Source organism: Equus asinus, chromosome 11 (assembly GCF_041296235.1).
Source record: "Equus asinus isolate D_3611 breed Donkey chromosome 11, EquAss-T2T_v2, whole genome shotgun sequence".
NCBI classification, from domain to species: Eukaryota; Metazoa; Chordata; class Mammalia; order Perissodactyla; family Equidae; genus Equus; species Equus asinus.
Window position 1 is genome coordinate 84,752,225 of NC_091800.1, and position 18,433 is coordinate 84,770,657.

General features: G+C 54.4%; 1 protein-coding gene across 1 annotated transcript in view; it reads left to right on the forward strand.

The window, feature by feature from the left end:
- The first annotated feature begins 237 nt into the window (after positions 1-237).
- TMEM255B (transmembrane protein 255B) overlaps positions 238-18,433 on the forward strand; it is a 44,691-nt gene continuing 26,495 nt past the window's right edge. Inside the window, exons 1-3 of the mRNA XM_014867927.3 lie at positions 238-364; positions 9,244-9,386; positions 11,560-11,622. Coding sequence (XP_014723413.3) covers positions 322-364; positions 9,244-9,386; positions 11,560-11,622 — 249 coding nt within the window. The 5' untranslated portion in view covers positions 238-321. The remainder of the gene's footprint in view (positions 365-9,243; positions 9,387-11,559; positions 11,623-18,433) is intronic.

Genomic DNA, 18,433 nt, shown 5'->3' on the forward strand with positions numbered 1-18,433 from the left:
CCGCCGGGGCCTGTGGCCAGCTGTGACCGGGCGGCGGGCGCAACTCGGAAATCCAGAGGGACCTTTCCAGGTATGTTCCCTAGTCGGGCTCCGTTCCTGCCCACGCACATGCATTCCCTTCCCCGGGGTCTGATTTCCAGGAAAACGGGGAGCGGGATGAGGGGATCAGGGGGAGGAGGGAGACAGGGCGTGGCCGGAGGCGCAGACAAGGGGCGGGGCTCAGGGGGGCGGGGCTCAGGCGGGTCCTCACAGCCCCGTTGCATCGCACCGACCGTCGCTGTCGCCGGGAGCCGCCGCTGCAGCGCCCCAGGAGTGGCCGGGATGCAGCCCGCGCCCGGACCCCTGGCCCTGCGGGACGCGACAGGTGAGCCCCCAGCATCCTGAGCCCCGATCCTCCCGCAGGTGCGTCCGCCCGCGGGCCGCTGGGGCACAGTCCCTCACGCACACCCTCTCGGGTCCTTTTCTGGATGGGACTTGGCGCCGCTCTCCACCTCTTTCCCGCTGTCTTTCCTCTCGAACGACAGACGCCACCCAAACCGCCCCCGTTTCCCTCTCTTCCACCCTATTTCAGTCTCCAAAAATTTCTCGGAAAAGTTCATTTCAACAGCCGGGTAACGTCCTCCTGCTTGTAAGTGACAGGGTGGTTCCCTCCAGGCGCCCTCCCCACCGACCGCCCCCCGAAATTCATGGACTCCAGAATTCTTGGTTTCTCCAGACAAGCCAGGTGCAGCCTGGAGCCCGCGACCGCCCGGGGTCTGGAGCGGGACAGACTCGGTGCCGGGGGTTTTCCTGAGGGGAAGCCGGCAGGGAGGGTTTTGAAAAGCCAAGAAAAAGTGGTCTGACAGGGAGCGCGGCTCTGATGGCCTCGGCCTGCTGCCCGCTTCACATGGCCCCTGGAAAACCAGATCCCCCCACAGCCCTGCCTGGACTGACTTTGGAAAGTCTCTTTTAAAACCCAGATTAGTAATGTTTGACTGTTAAATAATAACCCAGGAGTCTGGCTTCTTCCTAAAAGAAACGGTTCGGCGCCCCCAGTCTCTAAGCAAAGCCCTGTGACCACTCTTGGTACAGTCGTGTCGCTTAACCGCGGGGCTGCGTTCAGAGACGTGAGTCGTTGGGCAGTGTCGTCTCTGTGCGAACATCACAGCATTAACTGGCACAAACCCGATGGCACAGTGGGCCACACGCTGGGCTGCCCGGTGCCAACCCTCTAGGACATGGTCGTTGGCTGTGATGAAACGTGATGCGTGTTTTCATCCTCCGGGAAGCGAAACACTTCCTGCGTGTGACAATAGTCACAGCTAGTTGTTATTACTTGTGGTTGTTAACTAGTTATTGTATTAGAATCACTTGATGGTTAAAAGATACCATTTGACTTTGTTTTTTCTTCTTCTGAGGAACTGTAAATTTAAAATAATACTAGGAATTAGTCTCTTATTTAAAAATACTGAAATTAGCTGGGGTGGGATTATGGCATTTTTTTCTTGCATTTCTGTGGTTACCACCTTGGGCAAGTGTTCCATTAAAATCAGAGAAAAGGGGACTGGATGGCCGAGGGGCGTGCTGCTCTGCGTGGCGTATTTCCCTGAGTGCCGCTGTGCCTCCCTGACGGGGTGTCCACATGTGACTCCATCAGCTCATTCTTCTTTCTGGGGCTCCAGCCCTGCTGCCAGGGCGACCACCTTCCTAGCGCCAACCCCATCTCGGTGACACCCCCCTCCTCGCTCTACTGACTGGAGGGAGTGCTGATGGTCAGCACCAGAATCTGCTCCCGTCCTTGCACTTCCTCAACGTGACCGGGTCCCACGGGAGCTGTGGTTCAGCCGCTCCCGCCATGGCCAGGGCTGGGGGCCGGGGCAGGAGGGCTGGAGGCGCCCAGCGGGGTGCCGAGGAGACTGTCTGAGACGTTCTAGGAAGGATGCACCTGGGACAGCCTGGACGTGGGAAAAGCAGCGAGCAGGACACGGGAGCTCCACACGTCAGAACGTCTCCCTCAGTGTCTGGGGTGGAGAAACACGGGTCGGAATAACTGCCACGCGGCCTTAACGCTGTCACCGCTGTGATTAATCTGTCACGCCCGTAGAAACGTGTACAGAGCTTCCGTGTGTATTCTCTCACCACAGTTAGGAGGTGGGTGGAGCGGGTGGTTGTCAGCCCCACTTTACAGATCAGGAAACTGAAGTTCATTCATTCACTCAACACCAGGAGATGTCTCTGTCTCCTGGTTTGAGCTGGGCACGGGGATCGAGTGGCAAACAAGACAGATACAGCCCCTACTCTCACAGGTCCTCTTCTGCTGGGCTCAGAGAGGGTGGATGGCTGCCCAAGATCACACAGCAGGCCTGGGGAGGCCCAAAACAGTGTGGGTACAGTCTGTGTAGCTGTCCCAAGACTATAACCCTAAGAGTAGATATTTTAGTTGACAGTCAGGGCACTGTCTTAAGAGCGCTTCAGTTGTAACAACGCACGTGAGAATCTTCCTGCTAACAGGATAGGGTGGAGGGACAGTTGGGTGGTTCTAGGCATCCGCCTCCAACGCGGAACTGGATCCCTCCAACACCTGGTCTGCAAATGCGTGTGTCTTGTGGTGATTATAAAGGTGCCATACCTTCTTTTCTTGAGTTTGTTTCTTGTTTTCTTATTTTTGTGCAATATCCTATATTTATAGAGTATTTAAGATCAGGATTTTTCTTTTTGTCGCTTCTGTCGTACCTGGAGTCAAAACAGGACAGTCCGCGTCAGTAGAATGAGCTTGTGCAGACCCGTCCCTCCCAGCGTCCCGTGCGACTTGCTGGCTGTCTTTCTGGACCCCATGTCAACCTCGGAACCTCCCACAGAAACGCTGACAGAAGGGGCAGCTCGCACTTTCTGCTTTTACCATGTAGCAGTTTCACGGGAAAGTGGTGAAGTGGCAAAGTTACCTCGAAAACGGTTCGTGGGAAGATTTACGTGACCCCACAGGGGATGCGTTTAACTTTTCACTCCGTGGCAGGCCTGTCAGAATGTCACTAACGGATGGGGCAAGGGCTGCCCAAGCGCTGTCAGCCTGGTGGATCCACTCAGATCCCCAGTCACCACGCCAGCGTCCCTGAAGGGACGAAGCGGAACAGAGTTGAGAGCCTTAGGGAGCAGGATACAGTCCAGACAGCCCACTTGAGCCCAGACAGGGCCCTGGAAGTCATGAGCACTTTGAAGCAGATGCTGAGGCATCTGGCTGGTTATTTTGAGCATAATAGACGTGCAATGCATTAAAATAGGAAAAATAGCAGAACAAAACCCTCTGAGGAGGAGGGCATTTGTCTGATAATTTTCTCAAATACTTAGTCCCATAAAATTTAGTTTTAGGAGGCTTATTGTTCTTAAAACACATTTTAACCCTCAAAAGATAGGAATGGGAACCTAAGGGGAAAAAAAAAACAGGCAAGGAAGAAGAGAGGAAATTGCACTGATCAAAAGCAGCTAGTTCACCCTCGACAATTCTTACGTGTTCGGCTTCTTTGGCAGGTGTGTGGAGGTGGGCCAGGGCGGTCAGAGGTGGGGAGACCCGTCCTCCGGTCCCGACTGAATGAGCCGGGGAGCTGGACGGCTCTGAAACAAGCTACAGTTGCTACCCCACTACTAGAGGTGTTGTCACCATTAATGTGATTGTTTCATGAACTTCCACAACGACGGTTTCATTAACTTCCAAAATGTAGAAGATATATATAGACATACACAAATATATTTTTTTGTGCAGAAGATTGTCACTGAGCTAACATCTGTGTCCATCTTCCTCTATTTTATGTGGGTCACCGCCACAGCGTGGCTTGACAAGCAGTGTTAGGTCTGCACCCAGGATCTGAACCTGCCAACCCCGGGCTGCGGAAGTGGAGTGTGCGAACTTAACCACTGCACCACCAGGTCAGCCGCCAGAAGACATTTCTAACTTTTGGGTCTGTTTTTTTTTTCAATGCACCTACCTTTCTAAAGTCAATCGACCAGAGCAGAATTTCTGCCGTGGGAGGCTGCTCTTTGTTCCCAGGGTGGCGTTGCCATTTCAGTGCCCTAATTCCCCACAGATGTCCCAGCTCTGCTGCCACCATCCCCATAACCGCTGATCTTCTGAATCCTGGGCAGAGCACCTTGTACATATGTCCTTGGTTTCAGGCTTCAAACAAATGCAAAAAAGAAGAGTCGTTGCTGTCTCTGTGCGTGCACTTCTTTGCAAGTAAGATGTAATAGTGAAGGAGGGGAAAGCCCGCTACGGGAGCTCCCAGAGCACGTGCAAATGCCCCGTGTCCTGAGGGATCAATTGTCTGCTTGCACTTGGGCTTTTTCCTGTAGACACTCCTACAAATGGTTCACCCTCAACAATTCTTATATATTTGTAATAAAAAAATACTAGAAAATAGAAATTAAGAGAGCAATTTAAAGCATCCAGATGGAGCCATGCTTACTTCTCCTGCCTGTAGGTGAAGAAGCTGTGGGACTTCTGAGAACTGTTTCCAAAGCGTGTACGAGGCCTGTGGGTTTACCTTCTGTTTTGTGAGGTTAAATTTCACTCCAAAACTTTTACTTTCTCCTTAAAAATATTTTGCCCAGGGGCTGGCCCAGTGGCACAGCAGTTAAGTTTGCACATTCCGCTTCGGCAGCCCCGAGTTCACCAGTTTGGAACCCGGGTGTGGACATGGCACCATTTGGCACGCCATGCTGTGGTAGGTGTCCAACGTATAAAGTAGAGGAAGATGGGCAAGGATGTTAGCTCAGGGACAGTCTTCCTCAGCACAAAGAGGAGGATTGGCAGTAGTTACCTCAGGGCTAATCTTCCTCAAAAAAAAAAAAAAAATTTTGCCCTTTTGCCCTGAAATTCCACTTATAGAAATTTATCCTAAAGAATAAGCGAGAGGTGATAGAAAGATTTATATACAAAGTTTATAGCATGGTGGTTTTAAATATATATATAGACTTTATTTTTCAGAGCAATGTTAGGTTCACAGCAAAATCGAGGGGGGAAATACAGAGATTCCCATCGACCCTCTGCCCCCAGGCACAGCCTCCCCCCCAGCCCCAGCCGTCAGCCTGTGTGGTGCTCCATGAACCTCTACTGACACGTCACCCCCAGAGCCCGTGGCTCCACGAGGCCTCGCCTTGGTGGTGGACGTTTCGTGGGTTTGGACAAATGTGTAACATCCCGTATCCGTCATCACAGTGTCAGACAGAGTTGTTCTCTGCCCTGAAAATCTCCTCTGCCCAACCTGTTCATCCCTCTGTCTTGTGTTCGGAAAAATTCTTAGAGTATATTAAGTGAACAAAAATTTTAAAAGATTTAAAAACACGTCTGTCCCAATTTAGGAAAAAATGCTTTAAAAAGTAGATAAGTGCATTGTAAAAAGATGTCGTGGTTGTAGGCCCACCTGCCAATTTTGGGTGATGCGATTACTGTGAACTTTATTTTTTCTTTTGTATTTTTCTGTAGTTTACAGATGTTCTACAAAAAGTAACTATTGCTTTTATGAGCAGAATAAGAATCACACATTTTTAACATAAAACTTACAGTCTTCTTTTTCCCTGTAAAAATGCCTTCATTACCTGGGTCACACTCCAGGGCCCGGCCCAGGTGGTTTGAGCTCAGAAGTCCGGCGAGCGGAGTGGGAGGAGAGACCCTGGGGCAGCTGAGGGTCAGGTGTGGGCGGGAGGAGGAGCTGCGGCCAAGGAGGGGACGCAGACGGGAGGTGATCTGAGGATGCTGGGCTGGAGGGGCTCAGGGTCGTTTTCTTGGGGGCTGGCACATATGCCGCTGCTCCTCCACGCCCAGGGCAGACATCGTTAATCGATCCGGGCACCTCTCGGATCCCCCGGTGGGACTCCCCTCTAGTGGGGCTTCCCCACCATCTGGACACTACAGCAGGAAGGGAGGTGACGGCCTGACGGTGGCCTGGGCATGGGGCCACACAGGTTAGCATTCGGCCAGTGCCCTCAGGACAGAGCTGTGGGCTGCGGGGTGGCTGGTGTGTGGCTGGACGTGGGTGGGAAGGGTCACTGGAGAACATGTGCTGAGTTTAGAAACATCAGGAGATGGTGCAGAACCACGTCTGAGCCACGTGGCCTCTGGCGTGGTCATGGGCAGTCAGTGCTGTCTCTATGCTCCTGTGCTCTGTCCACTCGTGCGTCCACTCTCGGGTCCTCTCTTGGGTCCACTCGTTGCTCAGCCCCTCAACGCCTATTCTGCAGAAGCTACAGCGGTGGGACTCGGAGCCCACCACCAGGGCATGTCCATGAGGCGTAAATGCGGGATGTGCTCCTCGGTGGGTGGCAGGTGGCCGGCCCCTGGGGCTGCAGCCACATGACTTGGTTATTGGGCTGGGGTGGCCCTTTGCAGCAAGGGCCGCGAGGGGCCTGGGGGCCTGGCTTTGCCTCTGCTCTTGCTGCGGGTGTCCTGCCCACGGCCAGTGGCCTCCTTGCTCTTCCCCGTGTGGCTGGGCTGCCAGGCTGCTCCGTCCTCAGGCGTGAGCCTTCGGAGCGGGTTGTGTTCGGTCCATCCTTGTCCCTCTAGTTTGCTGTGGACACAGCAGCCGCTCCTCCTGCTGCAGGAGTCAGGAAAACCCAGAGCGCCACCATCCCTCTCGAAGCCAGCCACAGCGCCGCCTCCCGGGGCACAGGGGGGCAGGCAGGAGAACCCGCCCCTGCGGACGCTGAAATACACCTCCTTTTTAGGGAGGCAGAGAGGGGCGCATAACCAAGACGGTCGGCTGCTGGTCGGAGCCAGTGGCTTATGATCTTCGTGCGTGAGTTGATCTTGTCCTCCAGGGTGAGGGTCACAGTTGCTTTAGGACGAGATTCTCCAGGAGGGTCCTCCGAGGATCTGGAGGTGCCGGGGAAGGAGAGTGGGCCTGTCGGTGTTCTTTTGGCCTCCGGATGAAGCGTCCTTCCCGAGACCACGTCCCTGACGTCACTGGGTAAGAACCGCGTCCTCACGTCAGCCAGTCCTTCTGAGTTTGCACCTGATTTGTGGTTTTGTGTCCCTTATTTCTGAGGGTGTGACAATCCCGTTCTTGAGGTTGTGCCCTTGACTGGCCATCAAGCTTTGCGATGGGACGGCAGAAGTGCGAGTCCACAGGCGCAGGCCTCCTGGAGCGTGAAAATTCTGCCTGCCCCGAGTCAGGAGGCCACTGCGCCAGCGTTGTGATCAAGTGTGCGGCTGCCTCCCTGTTACACACCCAGACACACACACTCACACACAGACACACTCGCAAACTCACACTCTCACTCTCACACACTCACAGACACACACTCACAGACACACACAGATACACACTTGCACAGACACACTCACACTCACAAAGATACACACTCACTCACACACACGCTCTGTGGATTTTAGACACGTTGGCATAGGAAGAAGCACCGTGTTTCCCTTTCGTCTCCCGTTTTGCTTTGGACTCATGGGAACCAAGAGGGTTAAGCTTCCCAAACAAGACCCAGCAGCCTGGCTGGCTTGGCGTGGAGGCCCTCGTCCTGCCCTCCGCTGTCTGCCTCCGCGTGCACTTGCTGGTGACAGGTCGGGGCAGGTGTGTCTGAGAGCGAATGGCTGTCTTCGAGAGGCTGCCCTGCCTTCCCCAGACACGCTGTGGGGCGGGAAGTAGGTCAGCGCACACCCAGAGGTCGAGACCTGAGGGAGGAAACGCGGGCGATGGGAAGCTCCCCTTTCCTGTGTCTTCCTTGAGCTCCGCCGCAGTTAGAATTGGGTTTGGCTGTGGATTCCCAGACATCCAGAGTAGTGGCTTAGAACCCAGAGGTTTATCCTGTTACCTCATCAGTGTGGAGGTGGGTGAGCAGGGCTGCCTTTCTGCTCTGTCATTCTGCCTGTGGCTTCCATTCTCAAGGATCCCTCATGGTCCAGAACAGCTGCTGGGGCCCTGCTTTCTGTCCATGTTCCAGGTAACAGGAAGAATGAAGAGAGAAAGGCAAGGGGACAGCTCCTTTAGAAGATTTCCCTTAGGTCCTGCCCACCGTCCTTTGCTTGGATGGATAAGTAATCACGCAGCTGGAACAGAGGCTGGACAATGCCATGCTTGGCTGGGCACATCTCCATATCACATACAGGGTCCTGTTCACAGGGCAGAGGGAAGGGCACACCTGGGGGCTATGGTGGCCTCCAGCACACTTCCTGCTTTCTTTCTGCCCCCTCCCCGTTCAATCCTTCACCCTTTGGGCTGAGCTAGACGCCGGAGATGGAAGACGAGGCGCCCTCCGGGCCCCTGGGGTGACAGCTGTGTGTGGACAGGCTGCAGGCCACATTCATGGGGCAGAGCGCGCCAGGTGCTGGCTGCCTGGAGGGACGCGAGTGCGCTGGGCCTGGTCAGGCTGAGCTGGAGGTCTTGCTCCAGCCTCAGAACGGGCTGGTGTCCAGGCTCGGGACTCGGCTGGGGCCCAGGCGAGGCGCTTGGAGTGGCAGCTGGCTGGGCAGATGCTCAGGAAGGGGTCGGCCTGAATTGGCCATGGGGTTGCCTGCCAGGGTGAAGGCCTTCGGGCCCTGCGGCCTGGGGAGGAGGAGGGCGCTGGAAGGGAGCTGGTGTCTGTGGTGAACCAACTGTGTGGGCAGCATCAGGTGCGGGAGCAGGACAGACCCCAGCCGCCCTCGTGGGCTCATCGTCAGCGAATGATGTCGGGGAGTGTCAAGTGGTGAGAGTGGGCAGGCCCCGGCCCCTCTGGGAGTGGGGGTGGCAGGAGCGGGGAGCAGGACAGACCCCAGCTGCCCTCGTGGGCTCATCGTCGGGGGATGATGTTGGGGAGTGTTGTGTGGTGAGAGTGGCCAGGCCCCGGCCCCTCTGGGCAGTGGGGGCGGCAGGGGCAGGGCTCCCGCGTCTGCCCCGGGCAGGTACAGGGAGCACGGACGCGGGCAGCTGTGCAGGTGAGACATGCAGGGTCAGTGCTGTTCGGGACGTGGCGTCAAGGGCCCGGCAGAGACCCTGTGAGGCCCGAGGGGCGGCAAGGGTGCCTCCCAGACCCTGCTCCGAGAACCGGGGCGGCTGAAAAGAAAGAAGTCGTGGGCGTGGGGGTCGGGGGCTTCCAGAGGCTGGTTCGGGGCACCCGAGGGGGCCCTGGTGCAGGAGGGAGCAGCGGGCTGGTCCCAGGCTCCCGGGATGTGGCAGCGGCGAGACCTCCCAGAGCTCAGAGGGAAGAGCTGACCCTCGGTGCGTCACATGGGACCCCTTCTCTGAGCCTGTCCCCTGACTAACGGTGCCCCGTCTGCCCTCCTCCCAGAAGCGTTTGCGAGAAGAAAGAAGACTTCCCTTTGGTTTGTGGGGTCTCTGTTGGTGGTGTCCGTCCTCATCCTGACCATCGGCCTCTCCGCCACCACCAGGACGGAGAACGTGACCGTGGGGGGCTACTACCCAGGAATCATCGTGAGTCCCGCGTCCCCGGGGTCTGCGGGGCAGGGGGCGGGCTCCACAGAGTGCTGTGTGGTGGTGACACAGCTCCAGCCCCACGGAGCTGGGCTCTGGGGCCTGGAAACTTGCATTGGTGGTTGTGGGCAGCAGAGTAGTGACCCCAAAGGCGTCCGTGCCCTACTCCATGGGACTCGTGAATGGGGTGGGCTGCACCAAAAAGGGGCTGAGCTTTGCCAGTCGGCCTCAGGAGGGCGTGGTGGTCATCCCGCACCATCCAGGTGGCCCAGTGTGAGCACAGGGTCCTTACCTGTGGAGGAGGGGGCAGGGAGGGGTCGAGCCTTGATGGGAGAGGTGTCGACGGTGGAGGAAGGGCCCAGAGCCAAGGGGTGCGGCCCCTTGGATGCGGGAAAGGCCCGGCCTACATCCTCCCCCAGCCTCCGAGGGAACCAGCGCTCCATACCTGGGCTTTAGTCCCGTGGGACCGAGCTGACCAGACTGACCCTCGGGAAACGGACGTGTGGCTTTACGAGCCGCCTGCCGCCGAGCTTGATGGACGATGGCGTTTGTAATGTGGTTGTGTAGGATGGCAGGGGCCGGCCTGAGCCACTCCTGATTCCAGATTCTGGACAGCGGTGCCACCTGCTAAATCCATGACAGCTCATTTGACCTGGCGAGAAGCAGTCACCCAAATCCAGAATTATCTAGAAGACTTTTTGACGTATGAATTCACGTTCACTGTTGTCAGCAATAACGTCTGCTCCGGTGTCCACTTTGCACACAGGGAGAGTCTGTGAAATTGCCTTTGATCAGCTACAATGCCCTTAAAATGCACCGAACCCTGAGTTGCTGTGTCATGAAGAGCTAAACCAAGATTTTTTTCAAAAATGAAGCTTATTTAATCAATTACTCCCACTAAGAGTGTTATCAAGACTAGTAATGATGTTGATAACATTTTTAGCAAGGACGAAAAAGGTTTTGGCACTCAATATTTAAAAATATTTTACAAATATTTTTTATTTCATCTTCATATTATCTTTTATTTTGTCTTCTGTCTGTGCTTTATAAATCTGCATTACCTACCAGTATATAATTCACGAGTAAACATACATAGATAGTGTCTATGCAGAAAGTTTCACCAGTGGAACCTCACGTTGAGGACCCCGCTTTTCTGCGGTGTGTCCTGGACGGGAAGGGAGCCTGGAATATGGGGAGCTGGTGGCTGGGGACACGTCCCCGAAATTACCTCAAAGGATCACGATGTGTCTCGAGTGGTAGTTTTTTTGCTTGTTCTTAAGCTCCACTCACTCGGGGTTTCATCTCGAGATCGTATTCAGACCCTCCTGATGCTGTCAGCACCCAGCTCGGTAAGGATGCTGGTTCCGGGCGATGCCTGATGGAGTGAGTGCAGCCCGGGCGGCTCTGAGAGGAGCTGTGGATGCAGCGTGAATCCACTAGAGAAATGTGGACAGAAGTCGTTCTGCGGAGACCCCGCGCCAACCTGCAGACACAGGAGAGAACCGGTCTCAGGAGGAACCCGCGTCCCACATCGCATCTCTTCCTTCTGGGGGCCGGGAGCTCTGGCTCTCGAGGAGCAAGAGGACTGATTCTCAGGAGCCCCAGGCTGCCTGTCTGCCTGCCCACCTGAGCCGAGCGCCGTCCTCGAGCGGGCCAGTGAGTCCGGGGGTGACGGGCAGCTCTTCTGAAATGTCTTCACTTCCAGTTTCCCAGGGTCTTACCTGAGGAGTCGTTCTCTGACGCTGGGCCTGCAGACAGGCCTGGGGAGCGATCGGGGGGCCTCGCACCTGAGGAGCAGACGCAAGAGAGGGGCCCTGAGTGGTTGACTTACTGTGAGGATGTTGTCCTCCATGCCGGGGAGGGGGCATCTGGACTCGATTTTCCTGTAACCAGAGTAAAACCGACGTGAGAGTTAAAGTGTGGACACAGAGAGGAGATGGGTCGTATTTCAGCGGCTTCTGTTCCAGCTGCGGCTCCGATGAAGCCGAGAAGCCACCCTGCCAGGCGAGGTCCTGGCTGCCACTTAGTGGTCACCCTTGCGCAGTGGGAATGGCAGCCTTGCCGGTGAGAAGGTGTTTGGGGTGGGAGGCTCCCACACATTGTTTACTGTGGTGGGTCAGCCGCCAGCCGTGCTAACCGAGCGCTTTCTCCCTTGTTTTCTCTCTGGTGTCAGCTCGGCTTCGGATCGTTCTTGGGAATGATTGGCATCAACCTGGTGGAGAATAGACGGCAAATGGTAAGAACACACAGTGTGTCTTTCAAGTGTGGAGTGGTGGGGAGTGTTGCCCTCAACAGAGGATGTTCCAGCTGTAGCTGGTGTTCCTGGGAGAGCCCCCACCTCAATCTGGCAGCCTACGGGATCAGCACCAAGGTGCCCCAGGCTGTGCACTGTGCAACCCTGGACTCAGGGCTTAGTGGGTGCCGTTCACATCTTAGTCTAAGTGGCACTGCTAGAGTTGTAGGGTACATCTACAACCTCATACTGTGGTCCCAGCAGCTCAGGTTGTGGCACGGGAAGTTCAGGGTGTGGGGTGGGTTGGGGTGGTTGGCAGATTAAATTAACTCATGGTGTGTAAAGTTCAGAGAGACACATGTGAATGAGCATCTCTCCTTTTGAGTCGACAGTCCCAGCGTCTGCCCTTCCCTTTGGGATAAGGTGGTGTGTGGGCTTCCCCAGACTGGGGGAAGTGGTGAATGGAAAGCAGGAGGAACCGCGGCTCAGACGGTCTCTGTGGAGTGGACTTTGGATGCCGCCTGTCCGTGAACGCTTGCTTGTGTATGAACGGCAACTAGGTCCATTTCACAAACCCGATGTCTTTATTGATCACCTCAACTGGGAACCTGTTTGTTGGCGCACTGCTTTTGGGAAGAGAGCTGTAAGAATAATAGTAATTTTGCCAATTCACTGGACAGCCAGTGTTGAGTTTTGAGAGTGGTGTTCAGGGGGATGCGGGTCGGGCCATGTGGCTGTTTCTGTCTCATCCCCAAATTACTGTGTCAGACTGTGCTGGCGTTTTCACGGCCCCTGCACTGGCTGTCGTCCTGTTGTCTCGCCACGTTCAATGTGGCCTGCCCTGGGCCATCATGGGTGTGTGAGACAGTGATGGGACCCATCACCCGATGGGACCCATCACCCCATGTGTCCCTGTTCCCTGGCTGACAGGACGGTCAGACGGCTCAGCCATGGTGTCTTGTCATAACCCACGTGGTATGAGAGAATGGACCCCTGGGCAGAGGAGCGGCTGAGAGGGTGGGAGGGCCCGGGTGGGAGGGCCCTGGGGCTGGGGAAGGGGGATAGTCAAAGAGACTGGGATTCGGGTGGAAAGAAGTGTTTTGCCCTAAATATTGGGAGGCAATGGGGCGTCTTTCCCTCCTCGAGTCTCCCGGCAGCGCAGAGGTGGGCTGGCTCTGGGCTTTTCCTCTGGGTCCCACCCGGCTTATCCTTCTCGGCTTTGCCTGGATCACAGGAAAGAGGGGCCTGGGAGGGCACCGTCTCGGGCCCTGGGAGCCCTGCCCCGCCCTCACTGAATCTCCTCCAGGAAGGAGGTGAGTGAGGCTGAGTTGAAAATGAATGGAAGCCCTCGCTCCTGTGTCTGCTGCGGGGCCTTCACACATCCCCGCAAGGCTGCTTCTGTGCGCTGATCACTTGCGTGGTGCTGAAGAATCTTCACTGGGGACACGCATTTCCTTCCATGCCTTTTATCAGTGCCGTGGAGTCGATTCCGCCTCCTAGTGCCCCGTGGGCAGCAGAGGAACCTCGGCCAGGTCTGTCTGCGCCATCCCCCGCCTTCCTGCGCCCTGTCAGACGACACTCCGCTGCTCTGCACAGGGGTTTGTGGCCCATTTTTCCAGAAGTGGGTGGCCAGGTCCTCCTTCCTGGTCTGTCTTGTTCTGGAAACTCCGCTGAAACCCGTCTCCCAGGGGTGACCCCGCTGGTATCCGAAATCCCGGTGGCAGAGCTCTCAGCATCACAGCCACACGCAGCCACCACAGTGTGACAATGACAGACGGTGGTGTGGGTCACCAGGAAAGGACCTGGGCTGCAGCCGTGAGAGCGCCAGATCTTAACCGCTACAGCACAGGGCCGGCCCCTTCCACGCTTAAACGCATTGCAGTGTAACTACCCGGAGAGACAGGAGGTTTGACGCTGCACTGAGGTGTGAGAGCTGAACCTGTTTCCTCCGGAAAAGCTGGTGTTGGAGGGAGGGGCTCCCTGTTGGTGGAGGAGCAGCTGGAACCGCGCTGTGGAGGGACGTTCCTGCGGCTCCCGCTCCCTCTCGCTCCCTGGTCCTGTCCTGGCCCCCGTGCTCCTGCCCCCCTGCCTAGCTGTCACCGGGCGTCCCTGTGCACCCCACCGAGGGATCGCACATGCTCCTGCCTTCCAGGAGGGTTGCGGGCCCTGCCCGAGGTGGCGCTCAGCACCTTAGGCCACAGCTTGAGGGGCTCCCGAGAGCTTGTCTACATGATTTCCCCAAAGGGCAGGCCGGTGGGAAGCCGGGGGTGCGGCCGTGTGCCGGGTGGCACGTGGGCTGCACGGTCTTGGGAACTGTGGACCTGATCCGGTCCTGGGATGCCTGTTTCTTTCCCCCTTTTTAAACACCTGTGTTGAGATATAATCCACATACCATATAACTCACTGTTTAATGTGTAGAACTCAATGGATTTTAGTATATCCATAGACAGGAGCAACCATTCAAGACATTTTCCCTGCCTTGATGGGAAGCCTGTACCTGGCAGCTGTCAGCCCTCTGTCCCCACCTCCAGCCCCAGGCAGCTTCATCTGCTTCTGTCTGTGGACCCCTATGCGGGACTCTCACTTGAATAGACTCACACACCACGGGGTCCTTTGTGTCTGGCTTCTTGCACTGAGCCGATGCTTTCAAGGTTCGTCCGGGTCATAGTGTGTGTCAGTGCTTCATTCCTTCTTACGGCTGAGCCGCTTCCGTCGCGTGGGTGTTCATCCTTCGTCAGCCGATGGCGTTAGAGCTGTCACCACTTTTGGCTGTTGCGATGCTGCTGCTCTGAACGTCTGGGTCCAAGTTTCTGTGGACGTGTTGTCGTTGCTCTAAGGTAGGTATCCAGGAGTGGAGGCGCTGGGTCATGTGTAACCACGTTTAATCGTTTGAGGATTGTCAGACTGTTTTCAAAGTGACCGCTCCATTTTACATTCCCACCAGCAGTGGTGAGGGCTCCAGCTTCTCCACATCCTCGCTGACTCTTGTTGTCACCTGTGTTTTTATTTGGCCATCCTTGTGGGTGTGGAGTGGTGTCTCCTTGTGGGTTTGATTTGTATTTCCTTGTCAACTAATGATGTGGAGGACTCGTGCTAACTGGCCTTTGGTGTATCTTTTTTTGGAGAAATGTCCATTCGAATCCTTTGCCCTTTTTTTTTTTAGGAAGATTAGCCCTGAGCTAACTGCTGCCAATCCTCCTCTTTTTGCTGAGGAAGACTGGCCCTGAGCTAACATCAGTGCCCATCTTCCTCTACTTTATATGTGGGACGCCTACCACAGTGTGGCTTACCAAGCGGTGCCATGTCTGCACCCGGGATTCAAACCAGCAAACCCCGGGCCACTAAAGTGGAACGTACGCACTTAACCACTGCACCACCAGGCCAGCCCCCTGCCTATTTTTAAATTGAGTGACTTTTTTTGTTGTTGAGTTGTCAGAATCCTTTATGTATTCTAGACGCAAGTCCTTAGCAGACACGTGATTTACCAATCCTTTCTCCCATTCTGTGCGTTGTCTTTTCACCCTTTCGATGGTGTCCTTGTGGAACAAAAGTTTTCAGTTTTGACGAAGCCCAATTTGTCTATGTTTTATTTTGTTGCTTGTGACTTTGGTGCCATTTCCAAGAATTCCACACCAATTCCAAGGTCATGAAGATTTGCCCCTGTGTTTTCTCAGAGTTTTGTCACATTTAAGTCTTTGGTCTGTTTTGAGTTAATTTCTGTATACAGAGTGAGGTAGGGGTCCACATTCGATCCTTTCACGTGGCTACTCGGTTGTCCAGCAAAATTTGGGGAAAAGCCTGTCCTACCCCCGTGAGTGGCCTTGACGCCTTTCCTGATAATCACTCGGCCGTGGGTGTGTGTGTTTATGTTTGGATTCTCAATCCTGTTCTGTTGATCTATGAGTCTGTCTTTGTGCCCGAACATGCCGTCTTGCTTACTGTTGCTTTGTAGTAAGTTTGAAATCTGGACACGAGTCCTTCTACTGTGTCCCTCTTTTTCAGGATTGTTTTGGTTATTCTGTTTCCTTGCGATTCAATGTAAGTTTTAGAATCAGCTCATCGATTTCTACAAAGACGTCAGCTGGGCTTCTGATAGAGACGGTGCCGAATCCTCAGATCCGTTTAGGGAGTGCCGCCATCTTAACAATGTTAAGTATCTTGACCCATGACCATGGGATACTTTTCCACTTTTTAAAGCCTTCTTTCATTTCTTTCAACAGCGTTTTGTTATTTTAAGAGTCTAAGTTTGGCACTTCTTTTGTTAAATTTGTTCTTAAGTATTTTATTCTTTTTGAGGCTATTGTGAATAGAATTGTTTTCTTAACTTCATTTTTGGATTGTTCACTGCAAGTTATAAAAATACAATTGATTTTTCTATGTTGATCTTTTTTTTTAATGGGATTTTTTTTTAAAGTATGCTTTTTTTTTTTTGGTGAGGAAGTCTGGCTGTGCGCTCACATCTGTTGCCAATCTTCCTCTTCTTTTTTTTTTCTCCTCAAAGCCCCAGGACATGGTTGTACATTCTAGTTGTAGGTCCCTCTGGCTGCTATGTGGGCCCTGCCTCAGTGTGGCCTGACAAGTGGTGCCGTGGCGGCGCCCAGGATCCGAACTGGTGAACCCTCAGGCTGTGTAAGAGGAGTGCGCGAACTTAACCACTTGGCCACGGGGCTGCCCCTCTGTGTTGATCTTGTATCTGCAGCCCTGTTGAACTCATCCATTAGTTCTGATGGTTTTTAGTGGCTTCTTAGGGTTTTCCACCCATGAGATAGTGTCGTCTGGAAACAGGGGTAGTGTTTCTTCTTCCTCTCCTGTCTGGATGCTGGAGGTCCGCTTCCATGGCTTAAGTAAAAGAAACGTGGGCCTTAGAATCGGAGGATCAAAGTGCGGAGGCGACAGCAGCTCCAGAGCGGTGTGGGCCAGCCCCCCAGGAAGCTCCCCTGCCTGCCAGGAGGGGCAGGACCCCCCACCCCTCGGACCAGAGCCTTCTGACTGGAGTTGTCTGTGATGCCTGTGGGGTTGTTTCCGCCCCTTCAGGGGAGACGATCTTCCAGGCTAACTTTCTGTGATAAACGTTTATTTCGCTGCCTAACATTTAATTTAGTATTTATGAAAGCTGGAGCCTGTGTCCAGCATTTGTAGCTGTGTGGTCTGGGGGAGCTCACTTGGCCATTCTTCATTGTCTGGGTCGTTGGGAGCGTCAGAGTTAACGAATGTGAGAATATCCAGCATGATGCTGGCCCCTGACAGGCATTCAGAGAGTGGAAGCCGTTGTCACGTCTTATATGTATTTACATCACCGTATTTAAGCACACGGGTCAGTCAGAGCTTTCGAGTTGTTTCAAAAGGAGACGATTGCAAGCTGAGAGAATGTCAGCTGAAGAGGGAACGCTTGTGTTTCAAGTGCCTCCAGATGTATAGGAATGCTTTCTTTTCTCTTGATTTCTGTTTAACTTTACGTACAGAATTTAAACGTATACACAAGTAGACAGAATGGCATAACGGCCCCTCTGGGTCCCTCAGCAGCATCATCAGCTGCCGACTCACGGTCAGTCTGGGTTCATCTCCATCTATTTCTTCCTTTCCTGTGTTATTTTGAAACAAGTCCCAGACATGGTATCATTTTGTCTGTAAATATTTCCCTCTGTTCAGTTGAAGGGGTGGAATCTAATCATCAGATGTGGCGTCACCATTATCTCCACCTGTTACCATGTTACTCCCCAGTGACATCTGAAGAATGCCCCAAATTGAGTCAGCTTCTGCTATTTTTCCATCGATGACTGAGTTCTTGCTTTCTCCTCACCCAACAGACACAGGAATCATTGATTTCCTAATGGCTCTGTAGTCCTGATGGTCCAGAGGCCGGGGAGGGGAAGGTGAGGGCCAAGACGTCTGTCAACTGCCAATGCCCTGCCATGTGCATGTGCGCACACACAAGCACACAGAGATACAGACACAGAGAGAGAGAGAGAGAGACATACACACAGACAGACACACACAGAGACACAGACATACACACACAGAGAGAGACACACACACACAGACAGACACAGATACACACAGATAGAGACACACAGAGACACAAACACACACACAGATACACACACAGATAGGGACACACAGAGACAGACAGACACACAGACAGACAGACACACACACACATAGAGACACACACAGACACAAAGACATACACAGAGACACACAGACACACACAGACAGAGACAGACACACACAGACAGATACAGAGGCACAGACACAGTCACACAGACAGACACACAGACAGACACAGCCACACAGACAAGACACACAGCCAGAGGCGCTGGAATGCTCCTGGAACATAGTTTAAAACTGAACTACGAGAACCAAAGGGACTCATGAGAAGTGATGTACAGATGAAACGCTTCCTGCAGGGGTTCGGGTGTCGGGCGTTTGTCTGTCTGGTCGAGTGCGAGCCCTGAGACCCTCTGAGCTCTGTGGCCGGGCACCAGCACGGCAGAAGGAGCTGGGCGGGAAGTGAGAACCTGCTGTTATCTACGGTGCTGGAGTCGTAGCCACACGGCCGTTTGCACGTGGGCAAGTGTGTGGTCTGTAGGGGAGTGGTCAGCGTGTCATGTGCTCCTGACTGACCCGCTCCGTGAGCTCTGAGGCTGGACCAGGGATTCGTGCCATCAGGACATGGCTACCGTGACAAGGTGGGACGGGAGGCGAGCGTGCAGAGGGCCATGGGACCCATCGGGAGGTGGGACGGGAGGCGAGCGTGCAGAGGGCCGTCCGCCCCGTCGGGAGGTTACTTTCAGGGAAGTGGAGCGGTCGGACG